The sequence below is a fragment of the Melanerpes formicivorus genome, unplaced genomic scaffold (assembly GCF_026170545.1).
Source record: "Melanerpes formicivorus ecotype bairdi unplaced genomic scaffold, bMelFor1.0.p_v2 SCAF_119, whole genome shotgun sequence".
NCBI classification, from domain to species: Eukaryota; Metazoa; Chordata; class Aves; order Piciformes; family Picidae; genus Melanerpes; species Melanerpes formicivorus.
In genome coordinates, this window is record NW_027142471.1 from 421,016 (window position 1) to 446,920 (window position 25,905).

Below are 25,905 nucleotides of genomic sequence, written 5' to 3' on the forward strand. Positions count from 1 at the left end.
TCCTAACCCAGCACAGAGAGAATAGAATAGAATAGAATAGAATAGAATAGAATAGAATAGAATAGAATAGAATAGAATAGAATAGACCAGACCAGGTTGGAAGAGACCTTCAAGATCATCGTGTCCAACCCATCAACCAATCCAATCCACCCAAACAGCTAATCCATGGCACCAAGCACCCCATCAAGTCTCCTCCTGAACACCTCCAATGATGATGACTCCACCACCTCCCCGGGCAGCCCATTCCAATGGGCAATCACTCTCTCTGTAAAGAACTTCTTCCTAACATCCAACCTGAACCTCCCCTGGTGCAGCCTGAGACTGTGTCCTCTTGTTCTGCTGCTGGTTGCCTGGGAGAAGAGACCAACCCCCACCTGGCTACAACCTCCCTTCAAGGAGTTGTAGAGAGTGATAAGGTCACCCCTGAATCTCCTCTTCTCCAGGCTAAGCAACCCCAGCTCCCTCAGCCTCTCCTCATAGGGCTTGTGTTCCAAGCCCCTCACCAATGTTGTTGCCCTTCTCTGGACTCCTTCCAGCAAGTCAACCTCCTTCCTAAACTGAGGGGCCCAGAACTGGACACAGGACTCGAGGTGCAGCCTAACCAGTGCAGTGTACAGGGGCAGAATGACCTCCCTGCTCCTGCTGGCCATACTGTTCCTGCTGCAGGCCAGGCTGCCATTGGCCCTCCTGCCTGCCTGGGCACACTGCAGGCTCATGTTCAGCCTACCATCAACCAGCACCCCCAGGTCCCTGTCTGCCTGGCTGCTCTCCACCCACTCTGACCCCAGCCTGTAACTCTGCATGGGGTTGTTGTGGTGTGACCGTTTAAGGCTGTCCCTTTAAGGAAGGGAACATTGTGGTTGAATGTTTGTAAACAAAAGACAGATCTAAACTAATTTCATTGGTGGATTGGGAGAGAGCACCTTTTGAACTGGGAGTACAGCAGAGAATCCTGGGCAGTCCTGCACTTTCCTTCTTCCCCTTTGCAGCTTGCAGCTTTCTTGGCTTTCGGCTAGACTTGACCTTGAAGCTGATAAAAAGCATGCCCACATGTGCATTGCACACAGTGTGCAGTGTTATAACTTTGCATGTATAACTGGAGCCACTGTTTGAGCTACTAGAGTTGTTCTGGGGAACTGTGGAAGTAACAGCTACCCTTCTGATATTGCTACCTCGGGCTCTGCCACTTTGCAATTCCCTCAGTCTCCTGAAAAGATTAGAAGTTGGTTGGCCATCCCAGCGGTTCATGTTCTCACCAAACTGTTCACGCAGAGTTATCCAAATAGTCCTACGTGATTGCCTTGGTGGTCTGTTTTGATTTGATCTGTTTTGGAATGACCTCCTTGGAGGACGTGTATTCCTCACAGATGAAACTTGCATCCACCTGGAGGAAGAATTAGGATTATCCTTCTGTGCCAATTGGTATATGGAATCTTTCAGATCCTTCATGCAACTCTCAATTTTTCCAGACAGAGTTTCAATGGCTGAGACCAAAGAAACACGTGTCATGCTATCCTCCAATTGTCTCATTTGATCACTGAATTGGCCAACTGTAGGAGAAGCTCCACCATAATTTCTTGACACAATTCTGCTTGCCAGAATGTTTGCATAATTAGAAGGAGCAAGTTTGATGATCTTTTTAGCAAGACCAATACCCACAGGAATGTCATCAGGATTCAGAGTTTCATGTTCACCATAGAGTATCTCTCTAACAGCAAATTCTCTGAGGTGCTTAATTCCCTCATCTCTGGTAGTCCAGGGTTTAGTATTCCATGGAAGATCATCTCGGGAAGCGCATCTCAGGGCAACCGCCATTAAAAGGCGTATCCACAGATTAACCTTACCGAGAACCCTGCCTAGATGTCTATCTATTCCATTTTCCCTCGAGAGAGTTCCTAACTGAGCTGCTGACTTGTCTCCAACTGTTAGAGCTGGAGCACCTGTATCATAACACCTACTAAGCCAAGCTAGAACTGGCTCCTTATCTGTCCTGGTGTAGTCTTTACGGACATTTCTTAGCTCCTCCCTCGGAGACGAACAGTCAGTTATGTCATCTTGTAGCTCCTCCCCCTCAACTGGTTGCCCTAATAATCCTGTTGCCATTTTCTCAAGGATCTCTTTAAGTTGAGAACCACCTTTTCCAGCTCCTTTCCTAGCTTCATCTCTATCCTGCTTTGCTCTCACTAGGTCAGCTAGATCTTTAAAACAAATCTTCTCTTCCTCCTCAGCAGGTGAAATTCAGTGTATTCCACAAAGAAATTTAACTTTAGCTGCAAGAATTTAATCTCAAACTGTTGTACAGCTACATCACGTCCAAAGGAAGAATCAACGAGGAATCTCTGGTGCACGAACCCTGAGAACCCTGAGAGCACTGTCAACTAAGAGACCCTGAGAATCCCTGTTTCCCTTTTCTTCTCTTCGTCGGCGAAGAAACTAACTGTTTTCCGTTTTTCTCATGTTCTGATTTTCCTGGACTTTTGAATCATCTATATCTGAGCATAGCCGGAATGGACTATGAACTTTACTCACAAACTGTAAATGTCGTCTTGGATTGGATGGACAGTGTGAACAGCCAATGAAATTGTTTAGAAGGGGTGACTGTGACCGTTTGAGGCTGTCCCTTTAAGGAAGGGGACATTGTGGTTGAATGTTTGTAAATGAAAGACAGATCTAAACTAATTTCATTGGTGGATTGGGAGAGAGAACCTTTTGAACTGGGAGTACAGCAGAGAATCCTGGGCAGTCCTGCACTTTCCTTCTTCCCCTTTGCAGCTCACAGCTTTCTTGGCTTTCGGCCAGACTTGACCTTGAAGCTGATAAAAAGCGTGAGGCCTCTACTAACAAATTCTGCTTAAATTAACAGTTTCTCTTTTTCTCTCTTTCTAACCCTCTCTGGGGAAAGGGGGAGAGAAGGGGGAGCAGGAGTGGGGAACCCCCCTCAGCAGAGGAGGGAACCCTCATTTCTGTGTGACTTTGTTGTAAATTTCTGTATATATTGTAAATACTGTAAATTCTGTATGTATTTCCCTGCGTTCCCTAAACTGATTTGGAAATATACAGCACACACTCCTTTGCTAATCCGGCTGTGTGCTATTTTTTTTTTCCCTTTCAATTTTTTTTTCTTCCCTTTACTTACGGGGTGGGGGAGAAGGCCCGGCCTTTCTCCCAACCCGACGACATGTGGCCAATGTGCAGAACCTGGCACTTGGATGTGTTCAATCTCATGCCGTTGTATTCTGCCCATCTGTCCAGGCTGTCAAGGTCCCTCTGCAGAGCCTCTCTCTACCCTCCTGCAGATCAACTCCTGCCCCCAGCTTGGTGTTGTCCGCAAATTTACTGATGATCAACTTAATGCCCTCATCCAGATCATCAATAAAGATGGTAAAGAGTGCTGCTGTCCGAGCCAGGGGCTGACAGCTTGGCCAGGAGTTTGATGTGGGGGACAGTGTCAGAGGCCTTGCTGAAGTCCAGGTAGACTTCATCCCCAGCCTGCCCCACATCCACCAGGCAGTCACCTGGGCATAGAAGGAGATCAGGTTGGAGAGGCAGGATCTGCCCTTCTTACATCCATGCTGGCTAGGCGTGATCCTTTGGCCATCCTGTAAGTGCTGTGTGATTGCACTCGAGATGATCAGCTCCATAATTTTCCCTGGCATTGAGGTCAGGCTCACAGGCCTGGAATTCCCTGGTTCCTCCTTCTAGCCCGTGTTGTGGATGGGCATCATGTTGGTAGCTTCCAGACATCTGGGACCTCTCCAGTGAGCCAGGACTGGTGGAAAATGATGGAGAGAGGCTTGGCGGCTTATCTGCCAGCTCTCTCAGCACACTAGGATGGATCCCATCCAGTCCAGTACACTGCTCCCTGACCCCATCAACCAGTTCAGGAGGCCAGCGACCCTAGAGTCCTCCTGCCTTACTGTTGAAAAAGGAGGCAAAGAAGGTATTTAGAACCTCAGCCTCTTCCTCGTCTTCAGTTACAGTGTTCCCCTCCAGGCCCAATAAGAAGTGCAGGTTCTTCTTGCCCTCTTTTTAGCATTAATGTATTTGTAAAAATGCTTTTTATTGTCTTCCACAGAAGTGGCCAGCTTAAGTTCTAACTGGGCTTTTGCCTCTCCCAGAAGCCTCCCAGCACTCCCCTCTCCCCACCTGAGGGTACAGCCAAAATCCCCAGGGCTCTTTCTTCCCCCCCTCCACTATTAGGCTAGTCAGATGGCCAGGCCTGAGATTACCCTTCCCCCTTCTCCTCCTGGCATTAGACCTAGCCAGGCCTATGTGGCCTTGAGCTAACTCCCCCTCCATTACCAACAGGAAGCATCTCCCACAGGGGCAGTGAGGGAAGAAAGAGCAGTTCCCATGGAGCATCAGACGCCATGGTGCTGTTTGCTACTGACTCCATCACACTCTTGCACAGGCAGTTCCTTGATGTGTAGCTCCAAGACCACCTGGACAATGACTGCTGCAGCGAGGAAGAACCTATGATCATTTCAATGAGCAAAGGTCAGAGCAATGCTGGTGGCACATTGTGATGACACTGGACTAGCTGGAAGATTAAAACCTTCTCTTTGACTCCAGCTGAATGTGGTAGTTTAACACCAGCCAGAAACTAAGCATCACACAGCTGCTTGCTCACTCCACTGCCAAGTGGGACATGAGAGAGACTGAAAAACCCCCCAAAACTAGCAAAACCCATGGGTTGAGTTACAGACAGTTTAATAGAACAGAAAAGGAGGAAAATAGCAACAATGGACATAATCAATTTTTTTTTTTTGCACCTGAGAGACAAATGACTTTGTTTCTGCCAAGCTGACATGTTGAGAAACTCACACTCCTGACCCGGAATCTGCTCCAAATGACTGCAGGAGGGACAAGGAGCTCCCACAAGCACATGGGGCTTGGCCTCTAGGTTTCCATCCTGGACGTGGTCTTTACAAGACCCACGAGCAGAGGGTCCAGTCCAGTCCAAGTGGAAAGCATTAGGAGCCAAGCTGTGGGAGGAACAGGTAGGTGCCTGTCTCGGTCCAGAGTGGAAAAGAGCCTCAGTGCTTTTGAATATTCCCATGTCATGAAATTAGAGGCACAAAACGAGGCCAAAATATCATCAGCCCTTGGGGCTATTTATTACACAAATAAAGTGGATGGATCAGAAGGGGAGAGAGAAAGAATAGAGAAGGAGAGAGAGAAGAGGGAGAGAGAAGAGGAAAGGATTTATATTACCACACCCCTCACCCCCCAGGACAGTTTGAATCTGTGGAGGAAGTCTGCTGCAGCTTTGGCTTTGGAGGAGATGTTGTCCTTGTTGGCTGTGCTGTCCTCTGAGCAGTCTCTTCAGCTGTATGAGTTGCAGCAGGCAGAACTTAGGACACGGAGAGAAGGTTCCCCTTGATCTGCTTCTTCCAGGCTCCATGGTGATGTCTCTGTCCTGGTATCCTCTCCATTTTTCTTCAGAGCAGCATTGTCCCGGTCTTTTCCTTCTGTGTTTTTCCTTCTCCTGAGCCAGTAGTTGCTCAGATCTTTTACACAGTTTTTAGGTATGTATATTCCAGAGCCCATTTCCAGGACAGCTGCAGTCTCCTATGCAATCCTTATCTACGCACCTTCCTGATAGTCATTCCAGTGGCTCTGCCCAATACACATCAGCTATTGTCTGAGCAAGCAGCAAAGGTGATTTTATCTTTGTTGAGTCACAAAATCTTGTCTCTCACAGTGCCCTCCTGTGCAAGGTTACACCCATCCTTGGAGGGGGGCTGAAAAGAAACCAGCCCCCAGGTGGACAGAAGAAACCTGATCCAGATGGGCAGAGAGGGACTTGGTTTTCCCCCTCCTATAAGGAGGGGTCCCCTGGGTGAAAGGTTCAGCAAAGCCTATTTAAGGGGAGCCCTCTTCTCAACAGGTCTCTGCTGCTCCTGCTTCCTGAGCAGGAGTGCTTCTCTCCATGCTGCATCTGTACATCTAAAGAACAGAATCCAGGGAATCCAATGCCAGCTGGGCCTGGTTTTGTCTATTTTTTCTATTTACCCTATTCCTTACACCTGTGTAACTTTTCCTGTTACTCAAATGATATATATATATAAAAAAAATACCTTTTTACTTCCAAACCAATTCCAGACAATTTCTTACATGATTCTGCCTCTCCTTTCTCTTGTCTAATTTGATTTTGCCTTACCAGGAAAAGGGGGAAGGGGAGGCAAATCTAGATCTGTTCTTTTTGGGCTTTTGGATTCTGGATGAAGCTTAAACTACTCCACCTCCTTGTCTCCCTGCAGAGGGGGCAGGCTGGACACAAGTGCCTGACTCACAGCTACAAGAGGAGGATTCTCCTTCTCACTGTGCTCTGCAGGGATGGCTGAAGAGGCTGAGCCAGGGCAGGTCAGGCTGCAGGCTGTCAGCAGTTCCACAGAGCCATGCAAAACGCAGGGGCATGCTTCCTTCTGGGGGCCATCAGCTATTCCTTTGCCTTACCCAGGATGGGCAATAACCCCTCTCTTTGGCTTCTCTGCCTGCAGACCAGCTCTGTCCACATCTGCCCTGCACTCTGTCTCTGTAGTCAGCTCCTAGTCCCTCCCTCAGTCGATGACACCACCGAAGGTGAGAGGCGGGGCTGAAGAAGCAGAACTTGAAGCTGTGGGTGCTCTCCCAGGCGCCTCTCACGCTGCAGGCTGCAATAACAAAGCCCTTCCTTGGCAGCAAAACCTCTGGTGAACAAAAGGTGGTATGCTGCTCAACACTCCTCCCTCTTCCTTGACCTTCCTCTGAAGGCAGCCAGCAGGCTGCTGCTGAGACTTTTGAGTTGGCCCTGGTGCTGGCAGCTTGTTCCTCCTGGAGGCCCCTATCTCTTGATCTCTTGTGCTTCCCACAGATGGGAGCCTCTGAGCACCCCTATGCAGACATGCTCCCCACTCTGCCCCAGCACCTTATTCCTCCACTTGCTCTGTCCTGCTGACTCTTCTCCACATGCCTTTTCCTTTACAAGGATCTTTCAGACCACCCAAGTAGAAGAGGCCCTACAGGGCTACAGGCAGAGGGGTTGGAACTAGATGATCCTTGAGGTCCCTTCTGACCCTAACAATTCTGTGATTCTAAGTCCACGGAGAGCTGGAATTTTGTTCTGGTGAAGGACACCCTCCATATCCTTACCGTTGAGGTTGTGCCACTAAATTCCAGGCTGGCCCTCAGTGTGAGACCCTGAGCGTTTTGGTTGTCTCAACCAGCACTGCTGAAAGGCAGGAGTGCATGTGGCAGGAAAAGGGGCTCTACAGGTCAGCTCTTACTGCTCTGGGCCTCCCTGAACATGATTTTTCACAACTCTATGCAACTCTGGGTTTCCATGTTCAAATTTCAGTCCTCCAGTGCTCGCTGTGCTTCTTAAATAAACCTCTTTCTCTGCTTTCTGCCTGTGGGAGAGACAGAGAATAGCTAAAGATTAGTAACATATTAATGGGTTTTGTGTGTGCTTCTAAGAGACTCTGCTGCTGCTGTAGCACTGCTGTGCCCCTTTCCAGGAAAGCCAGCCCAGGTTATTCCTGAGAAGTCTTCTTACAGGAACTACAAAACACCTGTCTGGATTTAAATCCCCTGGTCTTGCCTGTGTTTCTAGCTCTCTGATGCTGCAGAAATAGGTGCCTATGTCTGCAGCTGAAGGTGAGAGCAATTGCAGCAACAGCTGGTTCCTGGAGAGGTCTGCAGAGATGGTGACTTGGGTCTGGAAGGATGAAGCAATGTGCTGGAGTCCTGTGAAAGGATACTGCAATGCAATATGCTTCAGATCTCTGCCAGGAGTCTGATGGACCCAGTCCCAAGCGTAGCTGCTATTGTTGGTAAGTACACCAGAGATGTGGCAGGTGAACACGAGAGACTCAAGAGATCTTCCCTACTGTGGGATCAGAGGCCTCTGTCTGCACCTGAGAAAGGGCACCTGTGACCCAGGAGACAAGAATGAACAGGCAGGAACAGCTCAAGCAGTTGCTTTGTCTACTCCACCAGTTCCCTGAACTTCTGTTTGTTACTGCCAGGATCCAGCAGCTGCAAACACACATGGCTCACAAGTTCTTGCTCCCTTTATAGTGTCAGAACAGTGAGAGGAGACTTCCCCTTTCTTCCAGTGAGCTCCTGTAACACTTTCTGCACTCTCTTCATTTCCTCTGCATCTCCCTCCAGCAAAACTGGTGAGCTGGAACAAGTGCACATAAGACATGCCCAAGGCCACAGCAGGGCCATCAACACATCTCACTGGATGGGCCATGACTGAGTGTCTGCACTACAAAGATTTTCAAAGCTGGAGAACCCTCTGGAGCACGAGAGGAGCAAGGACTGTTATGAGACGTGGAAGGTGGCAAGGAGGATTACGAAGAATAGGACAGGACCAAGTAAAAAACTCTGCTTGAGAATGAAACATTTCAAAACTGTGTGCTGTAACTACAGAACTCTTGGGAGCAGTCTGCAGGGAGTCTGGGACGCAGCTCCGTCCCAGCAAAAAAGCCAAGAGCTGGGACTATGGCAAGAGTTTTGTTAAATCTCATCTGTGTTTCCTGTCACTGTGTACCAGCACAGAAGTAGTTGACAGAGTCCTGGAGGTGCAGGGCCCGCAGGGACAGAGATAACTTGGAGAGGGAACTGTCCCGAGACACTGTGGACCCCGCGCTGCTGCCGCATACTTTGCGGCACCAGAGAAGTGGACGTAAAACACCCACTGGAGCTGGCCCCAGCTGTCTGACGCTGCCACCGAACGGCACCAATCTCAAACCTGTCGAAGCTGTGCCCACGGCTGGGTGACAGAGTCCCCAGATGCTCGCAGCCCTCCACCGGTCTCCACCAGCCACGGCTGCGCACACACCGCTGCGGACGGAGAGCACTGGCAGCCGGCTGGGTGTGACCAGGGACCGAGGCTGTTCCCCTGCCACCCCGGCCAAGAGCCCGCAGCCCAGCACAGCCACAGCCACCACCTGCTTCAGTGCTGGCCAAGCCCTGCACCCAGGGCAGTGCTCTGCTCTGCCCTGCCCGTGATGGAGCTGCGCCTGGCCCTGGCCCTCGGACCAAGTGCCCAAAGCCATCCTGGCCCTCTGCCTCCTGGCCCAGTGCCGGCCTTGCTGCCCACCCCATCCGGCTCTCACCTGCTGGTCCCCCGGCCACAGACAAGGCCAGGAGCCATGGACCCAGCCTGGACGACATCAGTCCTGGTGGCAGCCACAGAGCAGATGAGTGGATCTGAGCTGAGCCTAGCCGAGCTGCACTCGGAGCCTCTCCTTACCACCCCCGACAGCCCTGCCCCAGCCCACAGTGCTTCCAGGCACAAGAAGAGCAGCGCGAGGGACGCACGTGGGGCAGGGCCAGTGGCCATTACAGAGCATGGCCCTGGTGCACGAAGGCTGCTGGCTCTGCGCTGTCCCAATTTGTGCCTCGCTGAAGTGGGTCAGGGAGTGCTATCCAGAGAGACCTTGACAGGCTGGAGAAATGCTCTGGCAGGAACCTCCTGCAGGGCACAATGGGGAGAGCAAAGGCCTGCACCTGGGGAGGCCAGGGCTGCTCAGCTGGAGAGCATCAGCTCGGAAAGGAACCCGAGCATTCTGGTGGGCAATCAGAAACACGCTCCTGTTGCAAAGAGCCTTCATGGTACCTTGGGTGCTCTTGACAAAGAACTGGCAGCAGGTCAGGGAGGTGCTCCTTCCCCTCAGCTCTGGAAAGCTCACACCTTGGGCACAGGGTCTACGTGTTGAATCCCTAGCACGGGAGAAACTTAGCCTCCAGGAAAGAGGCAAATGAAGGCCAAGGTGATAATAGGACTGGAGCACCTCTTCACAAAGCCATACTGATGGTCAGTCAGGAAAGAGGTGGGGGAGGACTTTCAGGCACCTGGGCAGAGATTTTCCTGCAGCCTGTGGTGACGCAGGCTGATTCCCTGCAGCCCACGAAGGTGCACGGCGGAGAAGATACCACCGTGCAGTCTGTGGAAGATGCCATGCACCAGTAAGTGGATGTGCCCTGAAGGAAGCTTGCAGACCACTGAAGAGCTCATGCTGGGGCAGGTTCCTGCCAGGAACGGTGGTCCTGTGGGTGAGAGACCAGGCAGGAGCAGATTTTCTTATAGGTGCTGTAGTGGATGATGCTTATGGTCAGGATTGTGCCCCAAACATTTCTAAGATATACTTCTCTGTGTGTTAACCCTCCTTTGTTCCCCCTCTTTTCTGGAGGCAGAAGGGGGAGATCCTGGAGCCACCAAGTCCAGGTAAACAGCCTACCTGGGCATGGTCTCACCCCTGTAGTACACAAAAGGCAGGCAGGCTATATGTTTGTTTCCCTGGGTATAGCATATACCTAGGCCATATTTGGTAGGTGTCAGTTCATTGGTTAATCTTTGCGTTAGCAACAGATGCTTATTGGACCAGTATTCACTGGTAAATGGTAAATAGGGGTCGTTTGGTAAATAAGCCCCCCCACATTCATGTTGGAGCCTGGATCTGTGTGCGGGACAGTGCTGTTGTGATCCACCTTGTCTGGGACTCAAAACTGTGCTCCAAGAGGCCTCGCGGTCCTTTGCCACCGTCACCCAGCTGCGTGCGGTGGCGTGGACAGTACCCCGTGGGATCAACCGCTGCGTGATCCATCACTGCAGGAGAAAACCTGGTAGCCCATGTGAACCAGTGTTGCTGACCTGCCACAGTCCCCCCCCGAGCAGAGAACCTTTGTATCCTGGGAGAAGCAGCAGCCATGTGATGCAGCCACACGGCTGGTGCCATTTCCTGTCTCCTTATTACGGCACATCCATGCCACGTTCCCTGGACTATAAACATTATTAAGGGAAGACTTCACGAAGTTCTCAGCTTGTAAGTAAGCCAAGCCTTTCTTTATAGAGCTTCAGTTAGGGTAGCGTCTAAATTGCTCTGGGTGGAGGGTTACCGGTCACTGACCAACCCCTCCCCTGCCGCTTTCTGAATCAGTTTCAATTCTAAGTTCTGTGAATCATTTGATTTAAGTGCCCATACAGTATCACAGTATCACAGTATCACTTAGGTTGGAAAGGACCTCGAGGATCATCGAGTCCAACCTGACACCGCAGACCCCATGACTAGACCATGGCACCAAGTGCCACGTCCAATCTCCCCTTGAACGCCTCCAGGGTCGATGACTCAACCACCTCCCTGGGCAACCCATTCCAATGCCGAATGACTCGCTCGGTGAAGAACTTCCTCCTCACCTCGAGTCTGAACCTCCCCTGGCGCAGCTTGAGACTGTGTCCCCTTGTTCTGGTGCTGGTTGCCTGGGAGAAGAGGCCAACTCCCTCCTGGCTACAACCACCCTTCAGGTAGTTGTAGAGGGCAATGAGGTCACCCCTGAGCCTCCTCTTCTCCAGGCTAAACAATCCCAGCTCCCTCAGCCTCTCCTCATAGGGCTTGTGTTCAAGGCCTCTCACCAGCCTTGTTGCCCTTCTCTGGACACGCTCAAGTGTCTCAATGTCCTTCTTAAACTGAGGAGCCCAGAACTGGACACAGTACTCAAGGTGCGGCCTAACCAGAGCAGAGTACAGGGGCACTATGACCTCCCTGCTCCTGCTGGCCACACTATTCCTAATGCAGGCCAGAATGCTATTGGCCCTCCTGGCCACCTGAGCACACTGCTGGCTCATATTCAGGTGGCTGTCGATCAGCACACCCAGGTCCCTCTCTGTCTGGGAGCTCTCCAGCCACTCCGACCCCAGCCTATAGCTCTGCATGGGATTGCCATAGCCAAAGTGCAGCACTCGGCACTTGGACTTGTTGAAAGCCATCCCATTGGACTCTGCCCATCTTTCCAGTCGGTCGAGGTCCCTCTGCAGAGCCTTTCTACCCTCTAATTGACTAACATCTGCCCCTAAAAAAAAAAAAAAAAAAAAAAAAAAAGCCTACAGCACCCGGTATTCCCAGGCGGTCTCCCATCCAAGTACTAACCGGGCCCGACCCTGCTTAGCTTCTGAGATCAGACGAGATCGGGCGTTCTCGGGGTGGTATGGCACTATCTGTAAAGATAGTTCCACTAACTGAATATTGATACCTGTGAAGGGTGACTGTAAATACCCCGTTACATATATATATATATCTGCCACTCATTTCTGAGGGCATATTCACAACAGGTGCCCATGCCCAGCAGAAGACCATGCTGGAGTAGTCCATTCCTGAAGGACTACACCCCATGCACAAGAGCCATGCTGGAGGACTTTGTGAAGAACTGCAGCCCATTGGAAAGACTCTTGTTGGAGAAGTTCATGCAGAACTATCTCGGGGCAGGGGGCTCTCTGATGGTGCAGGGGTAGAGCATAAGAAGAAAGAATCATCAGAGAAAAGGGTCAGGAACTGGCAGCAAGCTCCATTCCCCATCCCTGTGCCCTGCTTGTTAGAGGGAAGTAGAGAAGTCAGGAGTGATGTTGAGCCAGGGAAGAAAGGAAGGGTGGTGGCAATGTGTACTCAGATTTGTTCTTTCTCATCATCTTACTCTAATTCCTTGCAAGAAATTAAATTCCTTCCCCAAGCTGTGACAGCAATTGCTGGGCCATCTCCCTGTCTTCATCTTGACCCATGACTCTTGCACTCTACTTTCTCCCACTGTCCAGTTGAGGGTGGGGACTGATAAAGTGAAGCCAGCTGTGCATCTGCTGACCAGACAACCTCAGCCTGCCTCACCTTGCCTACTTCTTTTTCCTGTTAAGGTGATCTGTAGGAGCCTCCCACCACAGCACTACCCACACTGATCTGTCCTTCCTAAAGAGCCTGGCTGCAGCCACCACAGTATTCCTGGACGCTGCCACACTGCATCCCCAGGAACCCACAGCTCTACAGCCAAGCCACAGAGGAAAACAATGGACAGTGCTGGGCAGGACCCCAGGCAGTGTGCACAAACCTGCACTGCACCACACAGCCTCTGAAGCTCCCCAGAGATCCTCCTGCATCAGAGATGCTCTCAGCCCTTCAACCACCCTTCCCTGCTGTTTGCTGCCAGCACACCAAAGGTCTGTTTCCTGCACATGCCACCACGTGACACTAACTTTGACCTGGTTAGCAGCTGCCAGACAGCAATGCTGACACCTCTGTGTTCTCTGCCTCTGCTTTTTGGACCACTCTGCTGCAGAGCTGCTCCAGGGTGCGTCTAGCAGCAGCACAGTAATACACTGCTTCATCCCCTGGCTTTGCTGCCTGGATCTGCAGAGTGAATCTGTTCTGAGAGCCCTCCAGTAATCCTTTAAAGTGATTCTGGAAACCTTCTCCATAATAATCACCTTCCATATAAATCCATTCCAGAGTGCCACGAGGACCCTGCCGGTACCAGAACATGTAGTAGTTCTCCATTCTGCCTCCTCTCATGCTGCACAGGAAGGTGCCTCCAGCGTCCTCTTTCACATTCAGTTTCCTGGATTGCTCCAAGGCCACCTGGCCAGTGACTGCTGCAGTGAGGAAGAAGCAGCCATAATCACTCCCAGGTTCAGAAAGGTCAGGGCAAGAAGAACCGTGAACCACCTGCTCAGAACTGACTGCATTTGGGATTCAGGAGGTAGAAGTGAGCAGTGCCTCAGCACTCACCAGCTCAAATCCTCGCACAGCCTGGGTCGGGCCCCAGCAGCTTTGTGTTCAAGCTCACCAGGGTTTCCTGCCTCTGTGCAGCAGCACAGAAGTAGTGAGCAGAGTCCTGGAGGTTCAGGGCCCGCAGGGACAGGGATGACTCAGTCTGGGAATTGTCCCGGGACACCGTAGCTCGACCCGCAAAGGACTTTCCGAATCGAATGACTGAGGAATCAGAGCTAATAACGGACACCCAGTGGAGCTGGCCACCAGCTGTCTGACGGTACCACCGAACTGCACGAATATCAAACCTGTCGAAGCCGTGCCCGCGGCAGCGCAGGGTGACAGAGTCCCCAGATGCTCGCAGCCCTCCGCCGGTCTCCACCAGCCACGGCTGCGCACACACCGCTGCGGACGGAGAGCACTGGCAGCCGGCTGGGTGTGACCAGGGCCCGAGGCTGTTCCCCCACCGCCCCGGCCAAGAGCCCCCGGCCCGACACAGCCACAGCCTGCTTCTGTGCCGGCCAAGCCCCGCGTCCGGGGCAGTGCTCTGCTCTGCCCTGCCCGCGATGGAGCTGCGCCTGGCCCTCGGACCAAGTGCCCAAAGTCATCCTTGCCGTCTGCCTCCTGGCCCATTGCCGGCCTCGATGCCCGCCCCGTCCGGCTCTCACCTGCCGGCCCCACGGCCACGGACAAGGCCAGGAGCCACGGACCCAGCCTGGGCGACATCGGTCCCGGCGGCAGCCACAGAACCACCGAGCAGATCCGAGACGAGCCGCGCTCGGAGCCGCTCCTGACAGCCCCCGACAGCCCCGCCCCATCCCGCGGCACTCCCGCCGTGGCCGCTTCGGGTCGCAGTGCCGGAAGCGGGAGCGGCCGCGGCGCAAGGCTGTCGGCTCCGGCACTCAGTCCTTCCTCGGCGCAGGAGTGCTGCTGGCTTTATCTTGCCAGGTCCTGCACGGCGGTGTCTCGCGTTGTGCTCTGTCCAGCCCTGCACCAGGGCAGGCTTGGGCTGCTCATCTGGAGAGCACCAGCTCAGAAAAGAACCTCGGGTTCTGGTGGACAACCAGGAATGAAGAACTCTTGCAGAGAGTTTTCATGGTGCCTCGGGTGCCCCTGCAAAGTATTGGCAGCAGGTCACAGAGGTGATCCTTCCCCTCGGCACTGGTGAGGACCTACCTTGGGTACAGGGTCTACTTGTTCACTCCCCAGCACAGGAGAGCCTTGAATACAGGAGAGAGAAAAGTGAAGGCCAAGAAGGTGATAATGGGACTGGAGCTTCTCTTACATGAGAGAGCTGACACTCTGATGGTCTTCCCTTAGATCCTGTTATGTGATGTTCCTGTCTAAAGCTGCAGGCACAGGTCCATACGTGTGCGATGAGGTTGTACAACCACGCACAATCCTAAGCCTGGGTTTGGGAGGCTGGGCAATAATAGGCAGCCCCACTGGACTTGGCAGCCTGCTGCTTCCTGCAGCCTGAGAGCCCTACTGCTGGGCACAGCTTCTTGTTGGAGGCAGAGATTCTGGCAGGAATCCTGGACAGAGCAGAGACAAGGGAATTCAATCACACTCAAAGGCCTTAGCAGAGAATTACAGGGGGTATGTGGCAGCATGTTGGCAGTGCATGAGTCCAGCAGGAAAAACTGGAAGCCTACCCCACAGTCACAACTTCAAGGACACAAGAGTAATCCCAAAACTGTGTCCCTTGAAAAGCTCTGGCTGGCCATCAGCCCTGATGCCATACATTCAGCCTTCCTAGAGCAGAAGAGGAGCTAATTTTGCTCTTAGGATGGTAGAAGAGAGAAGGCTGTAATGAGCCTTTGATAAATGTCTGGTGCAACCCTCCTCCTCAAAGCAGGCTCAGCTGGTGTTGAGTAGCAGCTTTGGTGAACTTTCTTTACTGCAGCCTGCATGGGCAGCTGCAATTTCTTGTGACCAAACCATGCTGCTCACACCCCAGCTATTGCTGATCTGTGCTTACGCAGCAGCAGGGCCTTCTCCATTTCTCCTGTTGTCCCAGCAGCTGTAGAGCTGAGCACAGCTGGCCAAAGGGATATTCCATACTGCAGGAAGTTCTGCAATGCAATAAATCTGAGGTGAAGGAGGAGGGAAGGGGATGTTTGGAGTTGGGACATTTCAGTGTTCAGATGTCCTTGTTCATTAGCTGCTCCGTGTGAGGCAGGTCTGTTTTCCTGGGAGTGGCTGAACATCTGCCTGCAAGAGTAGTCAGGAATGAATTCCTTATGTCACTGGGCTTGGGAGTGCAGCTCCTGCTTTATTGCTTAAACTCTTTACATTTGAGTTTTCTCACTTGTACCCTTCAACTGCCTCCCCTATCCCACTGCAGGTGACTGTGAGAAGTATGATTGGTGCTAGGTGAACAAGACAGCAGGATGTGTATGAATTACCTGTTACCTTATATGGCTGTAAGTTAGTTTGGTGCCTAAAGTTGCAGGAAGTTCTGCTGTGTGCAGCAAAAGTTAGCTCAACAAGATGTTATGTAACAGGGAATAAGTAGGCGTGCACAGGACAACGGGAGCACAACCGAGGAAGACGCTTGACTTCATCCTCGACCACCAGAGGGAGAGGGAAAAGACCCCCAGGGTGCAACCATGGCTGCACAGGTTGCTGAACTCATGGGAGGAGTCTGCCTGGGACTGAAACTTCTTTTCCAAGAAACTATTTGAATATGGATGAGGATGAAGTATAAAAAGCTGTAGGTTGCTGTATATGGCACGTGTACAAGTGGAGCTGAGCCTCAGCGCCGCACCCAGCACTGTTGTGTTTGCCGCTGGGACCTACAGCTTTTGCTCACCCTTTTCAATAAAGCTAATACAGTTCTGAATTGGTTACGAGTTTTTATAACAATTGGGTGGAGAATGTGGGCACTCTGTTAAGGTTGATCAAATATTAGACCTCTGTGAGGGGTGGCCCCACCTTAATGGTGGGTCTTGTCCTGTAGTGATTTGATCGATCTACAGAGAGGCACGAACTGTAATTGCACCAGGGGAGGTTCAGGCTGGAGGTCAGGAGGAAGTTTTACACAGAGAGAGTGATTGCTCACTGGAATGGGCTGCCTGGGGAGGCGGTGGAATCGCCATCACTGGAGGTGTTCAGGAGGAGACTTGACAGGGTGCTTGGTTGTATGGGTTAGTTGATTAGGTGGTGTTGGATGATAGGTTGGACGCAATGATCTTGAAGGTCTCTTCCAACCTGGTCTAGTCTAGTCTAGTCTAGTCTAGTCTAGTCTATTCCATCAAACAAAGGAACGTATGCTCCCGACGAGCTGCAGGGTTTTTTCCCTCTAATTCCTAGTGCGCATGAAGACCCAAGAGAGGACCTCGGACTGCAAGTATCTCTTGGTTGGGGAGGGAATGGCTGAGTGAAAGGAGTGTGTATGAGACACAATTTCATTGCAAAGCAAGTGTGGAGTTCTTCTAACTGCGGTTCCAATGTCCCACGAGGGGCTTGGCTGGTGAAGGAACGCAAGGGAAAGATTGGTGAGTGAACTCAGCTGGGATTCGGGGTTTAAAAGTGAATACTTGAACCCCAAGACTATGGGTCAGAAGGGAAGTAAATCCCATGGCTCGGGAGGTCCAAGGAGAGACCTCAAGGAAGGACTGGGGAGCAATTTGCCAGATATTCCTCATGACAGTCCCCTGGGAAGGATGTTACAATATTGGGATGGTTGGAAGGAATCAAAGGGAAAAGTAAAGAGAAAATGATTCAATATTGCATGGTCAAATGGACTAAACAACCCATTCCACCTGACCCTATATTTTGCCCAAAATTTGGATCAAGTGATGATTTGCTGTGTCGGGCCTTATATCTCTATGTGAACAGTAAGGAACCTTTTAGTCAAGAAGAAAGCAATTATGCACATATGTGGAAGGGCTCTTGGGTAACAGCAAAGAGATATTCAAAATTATATGTTCTCCAGGAAGGGAGGCAAAGGAAGAGGAGAGAGGATAGAAATAAAAAAGATAAGGATAAAGAGCCTTTAGAAACTTTGTCCCCTAAAACGTGGGAACCCATAGAAAATCTATCTCCTCCATATGAGGAAGAATCAGAAGAGGAGAAAGATGAAAATTTAGTAGTTCCATCAGCCCCATCTTCTTCTCCTCCATCTGCCCAAACAAGGAGTAAACCAGGTTCAACTCAGGAGAATCTGAAAAAGAGTTAAAGGGCAATTTATATCCTTTTAGGGAGGTTCCTATGGGAGGGAACATTGGGGGAATGAGATTTGTAAGTGTTCCCCTAAATACATATGTCAGAATATTTAAAAGGGAAATGGGAAAACTTTTGTATGACCCTCTAGGAGTTTCTGAAAGACTTGACCAATTTTTAGGACCCAATACTTATACTTGGGATGAAATGCAGTGTGTTATGGGGATTCTCTTCACAACCAAAGAGAGACAAATGATTAGGCAAGCATGGGTGCACTTGTGGGAGCAACAAAATCAAGCAGGGCCTCCTGGAGACCAGAAATGGCCTAATGCATGCCCTAACTGGGACCATCAAACCAAACAGGGCAGACAAAATATGAGAGATCTTTGAACTCTGATAATAACTGGTATTAGGGAAGCAGTCTCAAGAGGACAAAACATTAATAAAGCTTTTAGTGAACATCAAGGAAGAGATGAGTCACCTATAGATTGGCTTGAGCAAGTGAGAAAGAGCTTACAGATGTATTCGGGGGTAGAGCCTGCCTCTCCAGTGGGAGAAGCCTTGTTAAAAAGCCAGTTTGTGGCCAGATCTGGGGGAGTCATTAGAAAGAAGTTAGACAAGACAGACGACTGGCAAGGGGCACAATGTAGGGTCAGTTTAGAAGTCAGGAACCCAACTGCGATGCATGTACACCATGCACGCAGCCTGGGCAATAAGCAAGAGGAGTTGGAGGTCCTGATCCATCAGGGTGACTATGATATAGTCACCATCTCAGAAACATGGTGGGACAACACGCATGATTGGAGTGCTACACTGGGGGGCTACAGGCTCTTTAGGAGAGACAGGTGAGGGAGAAGAGGAGGAGGGATGGCTCTGTATATTAGGGAGTCACTCTCTGCCACAGAACTTGAGGTGGAAGATGAGGGAGTTGAGAGCCTGTGGGTTAAAATCAGAGGGCAGCCTAACAAATCTGACATCCTGGTTGGAGTCTGTTACAGACCACCCAACCAGGATGAGGAGGCTGATGAATTGTTCTACAAGCAACTAGAGGCTGTCTCAAGATCATCAGATCTTGTCCTTGTTGGCGACTTCAACCTCCCAGATATCTGCTGGGAACTTAATTCAGCAGAGAGGAGGCAGTCCAGAAGATTTCTGGAGCAAATGGAGGACTGCTTCCTGACACAGCTGTTCAGCGAGCCTACCAGGGGACAGGCTCTGCTTGACCTGCTGTTCTCCAATAGAAAAGGGCTGATGAGAGACATGATGGTGGGAGGCTGCCTAGGGTGCACTGACCATGAGATAGTGAAGTTTTCAATATGCAGGGAGATAGGGAGGAGCACCAACAGAACCTTCACCTTGGACTTCCGAAGGGCGAACTTCAGCCTATTTAAGAAACTTATTTGTAAAGTCCCCTGGGTACCAGCCCTCGTGAACCAAGGGGTTCAGGATGGTTGGACCTACTTCAAAGAGGAGCTCTTGAAGGCACAGGAACTGACAGTTCCCACGTGCCGAAAGGCGAGCCGGCGGGGAAGGCAACCGGCCTGGATGAGCAAGCAGCTCCTGGAGGATTTGAGGGGGAAGAGGAGGCTGTATCACCTTTGGAAGGAGGGGAAGGCTTCTCGAGGTATGTTCAAGGAACTTGTTAGATTATGTAGGAATAAAATTAGTGAGGCAAAGGCCCAGCTGGAACTGAAGCTGGCCACCCCTGTCAAAGAGAATAAAAAACATTTTTATAAATATATTAACAATAAGAAGAAGGGCAGGAAGAACCTGCACTCCCTATTGGACCTGGAGGGGAACATGGTGACCGAAGATGAGGAAAAGGCTGAGGTCCTGAACACCTTCTTTGCCTCAATTTTTAACAGCAAGGCAGGAGTTCAGGATGAGTGGCCTCCTGAGCTGGGTGATGGGGTCAGGGAGCAGTGTAGTACCCCGGTAATCCATGAGGAATTAGTTTGTGACCTGCTGAGCCTCTTGGACACTCACAAGTCCATGGGACCGGATGGGATCCATCCTAGGGTGCTGAGAGAGATGGCAAATGAGCTGCCAAGCCGCTCTCCGTCATTTTCCTCCAGTCCTGGCTCACAGGTGAGTTCCCAGGTGACTGGAAACTGGCCAATGTGGTCCCCATCCATAAGAAAGGTCGGATGGAGGAACCTGGAAACTCCAGGCCAGTCAGCCTGACCTCCGTGCCAGGGAAAGTGATGGAGCAGATTATCCTGGCGGCAATAACTGCGCACCTGAAGGATGGCCAAGGGCTCAGGTCCAGCCAACATGGATTTAGGAAGGGCAGATCCTGCCTCTCCAACCTGATCTCCTTCTATGATCAGGTGACCTGCCTGGTGGACGTGGGGAGGCCTGTGGATGTGGTCTACCTGGACTTCAGCAAGGCCTTTGACACCGTCCCCCACAGCAAACTGCTATCTAAGCTGTCAGCTCGTGGCTTGGACTGCTACACTTTGTGCTGGTTTAGGAGCTGGCTGGAGGGCCGAGCCCAGAGAGTGGTGGTGAATGGTGCCACATCCAGCTGGCGGCCAGTCACCAGTGGCGTCCCCCAGGGATCAGTGCTGAGCCCCGTCCTCTTTAACATCTTCATTGATGATCTGGATGGGGGGGTCGAGTCAGTCATCAGCAAGTTTGCAGATGACACCAAGTTAGGAGCAGATGTTAGTCAGTTAGAGGGTGGAAAGGCTCTGCAGAGGGACCTTGACCGACTGGACAGATGGGCAGAGTCCAATGGGATGGCATTTAACAATTCCAAGTGCCAGGGGCTGCACTTTGGCTATGGCAATCCCATGCAGAGCTACAGGCTGGGGTCGGAGTGGCTGGAGTGCTCCCAAACAGAGAGGGACCTGGGTGTGCTGATTGACAGCCACCTGAACATGAGCCAGCAGTGTGCCCAGGTGGCCAAGAGGTCCAATGGCATCCTGGCCTGCATTAGGAATAGTGTGGCCAGCAGGAGCAGGGAGGTCATTGTGCCCCTGTACTCTGCTTTGGTTAGGCCGCACCTTGAGTCCTGTGTCCAGTTCTGGGCTCCTCAGTTTAAGAAGGCCATCGAAACATTTGAACTTGTCTAGAGAAGGGCAACAAGGCTGGTGAGAGGCCTTGAACACAAGCCCTATGAGGAGAGGCTGAGGGAGCTGGGATTGTTTAGCCTGGAGAAGAGGAGGCTCAGGGGTGACCTCATTGCCCTCTACAACTACCTGAAGGGTGGTTGTAGCCGGGAAGGGGTTGGTCTCTTCTCCCAGGCAACCAGCACCAGAACAAGGGGACACAGTCTCAAGCTGTGCCAGGGGAGGTTTAGACTCGAGGTGAGGAGGAAGTTCTTCACCGAGCGAGTCATTCGTCATTGGAACGGGCTGCCCAGGGAGGTGGTTGAGTCACTGTCCCTGGAGGCGTTCATGAGGGGATTGGACATGGCACTTGGTGCCATGGTCTAGTCATGGGGTCTGTGTTGATAGGTTGGACTGGATGATCCTCGAGGTCCTTTCCAACCTAAGTTATACTGTGATACTGTGATACTGTATGCGTTTGCAGGCATTACTGAGGGAAGCCCAGAGAGTATCTGTTAGAGGAGATGAAGAGAAACAAAATGCAAAAGCAAAAATATTTGTGGCTGCAATTCAAGGAACGCACAAAAAGAAGCACATCCCAGAATGTTTATTTAGATAAGCACAAGGGGTTTGTCCCAGATTTCAGGCAGGAATAATGAAAGGACTCCTCGGCGTGAGGATAAACCTACGTGTTGCTGCTGCAGGAGGAAAGGACTTCTAAAGCGAAACTGCAGAAAAAGGGAACAGGATGAAAAAATGTTTAAGGAGGAAGAGGGGTGTCAGGGGCTCTATTTCCTTGGGTCCAAACCACCAAAGGAGTCCTTGATAAAATGGAAAGTGGGATCCCAAGGGGAGGAGGTAGCATTTTTAGTTGATACAGGAGCAGAACAATCTACAAGAATTCTGGAAGGATGCAGGGTAGGGAAAAATCCTGCTCTGGTAGTAGGGGCAAAAAGAGAACCATTCCAAGTGCCCATTATTGAAAATATTGAATTGGAATCAAAATATAAGATAGTTTTAGGGGATTTATTGTTAATATCAGAAGCTGAGAATAACCTTTTGGGAAGGGACTTAATGGTAGAATTAGGGATAAAGATAGGAATAGAAAATGGAGAGTTGAAAGTTAGGCTTTATGCACTAACCCTTGAGGATGAGGAACAAATTAAACCTGAGGCTTGGATACCCCAGGAGAGACAGGGAAATTAGATATGACACATATTAAAATTGAAATAAGAAACCCAGAGATACCAATTTGAGTGAAACAATACCCTGTTACTCTTAAGGGAAAAGAAGGGTTGAAGCCAATGATAGATGAGTTAGTACGTAAGGATACCCTGGAGCCTTGTATGTCTCCACATAATACTCCCGTTCTACCAGTTTTGAAGCCTGATGGGTCCTATAGATTGGTGCAAGACCTCAGAGCAGTAAACCAAAGGACTATGACCCGATGATTCCCGGTAGTGGCAAGCCCCCAAGTTTTGTTTAGTATAGTGTGATAGATTTAAAGGATGTGTTTTGGGCCTGTCCATTCGATGAACAGAGCAGGGATGATTTGGCATTTGAGTGGAAGGATCCTTTGAATGGTCATAAACAACAAGTAAAGTGGACAGTCCTCCCTCAGGGATTTACAGAATCCCCAAACTTGTTTGGACAAGCTCTTGAAAAACTGTTGTCAACCTTCCAATCATCTTCAGACATAAAACTTGCACAATAGGCGGATGATTTGTTGACAGCTGGACAAGCACAGGGAGATATCAGAAGAGGAACTATAGAACTGCTGAATTTCTTTGACAAAAAAGGATGAAAGCTGTCTAGATCAAAATGACAATTTGTGGAAAATGAGGTAAAATATTTGGGACATTAGCTTAGTAATGGGAGGAAGAAATTAGATCCAGAAAGGATATCTAGGACATTATCCTTATCACCACCAAAAACTAAAAAGGAAATCAGACAATCTTAGGATTATTAGGATATTGCAGACAATAGATAGAAGGATGCAGTGAAAAGGTAAAACTTTAGTATGAAAAGTTAGTCACTGATCGAATGAAGTGGACTCATGAAGACGAGTAGAGTGTTCAAAAGTTAAAGGAAGTATTATATGAAGCATCAGTAGTGCCTTTGCCTGAGATTCATAAATATCCTAAATCAAACTGCATGTGGGGAACTGAATCAGGATTGGGCAGGAAGCAAGAAACCTATCAGATATTTTTGCTACATTACTGTTAGTCGACGGTGGCCTACTTGCTTCCAGTAATTAGTGGCAGCAGCCTTACTGGTAGAAGAGGCTAAAAATTAACCTTTGGAGCTACCCTTACAGTACTCTCCCCTCATGATATAAGAGAGGTGTTGCAACAAAAAGCTCGAAAAATGGCTAACTGATAGTTGCCTTTTGAAGTATGAGACCATTTTAATGGAAACATCAGATTTGGATTTAAGGGTAACAGGTGCCCAAAATCCTGCTCAATTTTTATATGGAGAACCTATTAATAATTTGAACCACAATTGTATTGAGGTAATTGCAAAGGAAAATAAGGCCTGATTTGAAGGAAATTGAATTGTCTGAAGGAGAGACTTTTTATAGATGGGTCATCCAGGGTTATAGAAGGAAAACATCAATCAGGATATGCAAGAGTAGATGGAATCAAGATGGTGGTTAAGGAATCTGACTCTCTTAGTCCTACCTGGTCAGCTCACGCATGTGAGTTACATGCATTGTACGGAGCTTTGGAAATCTTAAAGGGCCTGGAAGGAACTGTATACACAGACTCCAAGTATGCACATGGAGTTTTACATACCTTTGAGAAGATTTGGGAGGAAAGGGGATTAATAAATACACAAGGGAACGATCTAATACATCAGGAATTAATATCTCAAGTTTTACAGGCCTTAAAAGGACCAAAGGAAGTTGCTGTAGTACATGTGAAAGGACACCAAAAGGGAACTGGGTATCAGATAAGGGCGAATAATCTGGCTGATGAAGAAGCAAAAAGGGCAGCCTTAGAAGAGCCAGTTAAAGCATATTTAGTGCAAGAAAAGGAAGAGATTCATGAGAAAAAATATACTTTTGGTGAATTAGATGAAATTAGAAGACTGGGAACAAAATAAATTAAGGGTAAATGGATACTCCCAGATGATAGAGAAATATTACCCAAGGAATACCCTAGAAGAATTATACATGGGTTACATGAGGTCACCCATTGGGTTACTAGAGCATTATGTGATCATTTTTTGAAATACCCCAGGTGCATAGGTACCTTCGAAACTGCAAAACAAAACAAGATACCCAAGGCTGTCTGATATGTCAAAAGATAAATAAGAAGGCTATGAGACAAACCCTGACAGAGGGAAGGAAAACAGCCTACAGACCTTTTGAAAGGATGCAAGTAGACTTTATGGAATTACCTAAAATAGGAAGATACAAAGATTTATTAGTAATGAAAGACCAACTAACCCACTGGGTAGAAGCCTTTCCCACTGCTAGGGCAACAGCACAATCAGTAGTAAAAATCATACTAGAACATATAATCCCAAGATTTGGGATTATTAAGGTATTTGATTCAGACCAGGGAACACATTTGACCTCAAAGACTATTAGGTTGATGACTGAAGCCCTAGGCAGTACCTGGGAGTACCATACCCTGTGGCATCCTCAAAGTTCAGGATGGGTAGAAAGAGTGAAGCAAACATTAAAACAACAATTATCAAAATTAATGATAGAGACAAAATTACCTTGGGTAAGGTGTCTGCCTCTGTCTTTGGTAAATATTTGAACAATGCCAAATTCTGGACCTGGCATCTCCCCTTTTGAAAGGTTGTATGGGATACCATATTCCCACGGAGTGGCAGTGGGACACCTGATGATAGAAGATACAACTAGACAACAATATATAAAAACTATAGGGAAAACTCTTCAGGAATTATGATTAAAAGGGATATTAGCTCAAACAGCACCCTTGGGATTCCCAATACATAAAATATGACCAGCAGACTATGTGTTAATTAAAGTCTGGAAGGGTTACTTTCTCCCAAATGGGAGGGACCCTTTCTTGCCTTCCTAACTTCTGAAACTGCTGTAAGAACTATTGAAAGAGGATGGACTCATGTTTCTAGGGTAAAAGGACCCCTCAAGGAATAATCTAGGTGAAGAATAGACTCAACGCCTGGAAACTTGAAGATAAAGCTGCAAAGAAACAAATAACACCCTGGTGTACTGGGCACAGCCTCCAGTAAATCCATGAATTCGCTCTAGTCTTTACAAATGGTTCAGAATTGAACCAGGACTTGAGTTAGAAAAAAACTGCTGTAGCATATCACAAGGAATATAGTTATGGGATTACCTTATAAGAAATCAATTCTCGGCAAACTGGAGGATCTGGCTTGTATATAACCTCACCTTCAACTAGAATATATGCTTCAGCTTGTGAAGTAGAGAATAGTGAGTCGGGAGAGAGCTGGGAACGTGTGTCGGACCAGGAAATAATCTTGTAACTTGTGTAAAACATCCAGGGGAGCATTCGACTTGGATTACTTGTTGCTGTTATAGCTGCAAACAGCTATGGTCATGCATCTACCATAACCAACAAATGTTACGTCCCCTGTGTAGAGAAGATAGGCACACTCTGGAAATGGAAGGGGAGGACTTTGTAGAAATAGTAAAACTTTTTTGTGGAGATCAAAATTATTTCCCTTCGCATTGGGAAATATTAGCAGGAGATTGGGAATATACTTGTCACATAGCCCCTGCACATCGAGGAAGTAAACTAACGAGAGACATTTTTAAACTGTTAAGAGACTTGGGGGTGGAAAAAACTGAGGCTGAGATAAGAGGCTGGCTAACAGAGTGAGACATATAACTGAGAGGGTAAGACCGGAAGAGGAATTAGTATTGCCAACGTTTTGCCTGCCAAGGGAGGCAACCCCTTTGGGAAGTGGCATTGGGCTATGATGGCCTGTACCAGATCTCTCTTAATTTTAGTCCCAATGGTGCTTTCCCTTGAGAAAGCACAAAATTGTAGCCAGTGCGTAACTCTTACTCACCAAGGACATATCTGGCAACACACTCTGGTTTCTCATAGCATCTATGAATGTAAAGGAGAAAAAATGACCCCATGTTATGAAAATCAGATGAAATATGATATGTGTAAGGAAAAGAATGATAAGGT

At 49.3% G+C, this 25,905-nt stretch overlaps 1 protein-coding gene, 1 pseudogene and 2 gene segments (V, D, J or C); all 4 read right to left on the bottom strand.

The window, feature by feature from the left end:
• Positions 1-25,905, bottom strand: part of LOC137456243 (M1-specific T cell receptor alpha chain-like) — a 149,002-nt gene that overhangs the window by 64,362 nt on the left and 58,735 nt on the right. The window lies entirely within an intron of this gene.
• Positions 1-25,905, bottom strand: part of LOC137456193 (T cell receptor delta constant-like) — an 89,275-nt gene that overhangs the window by 29,997 nt on the left and 33,373 nt on the right.
• Positions 5,094-14,314, bottom strand: LOC137456195 (Ig heavy chain V region XIG8-like). The segment is given in 3 exon segments: positions 5,094-7,391; positions 13,241-13,405; positions 14,192-14,314. Coding segments are annotated over 3 exon segments (252 nt in total).
• LOC137456266 (5S ribosomal RNA) lies at positions 11,870-11,988 on the bottom strand (annotated as a pseudogene).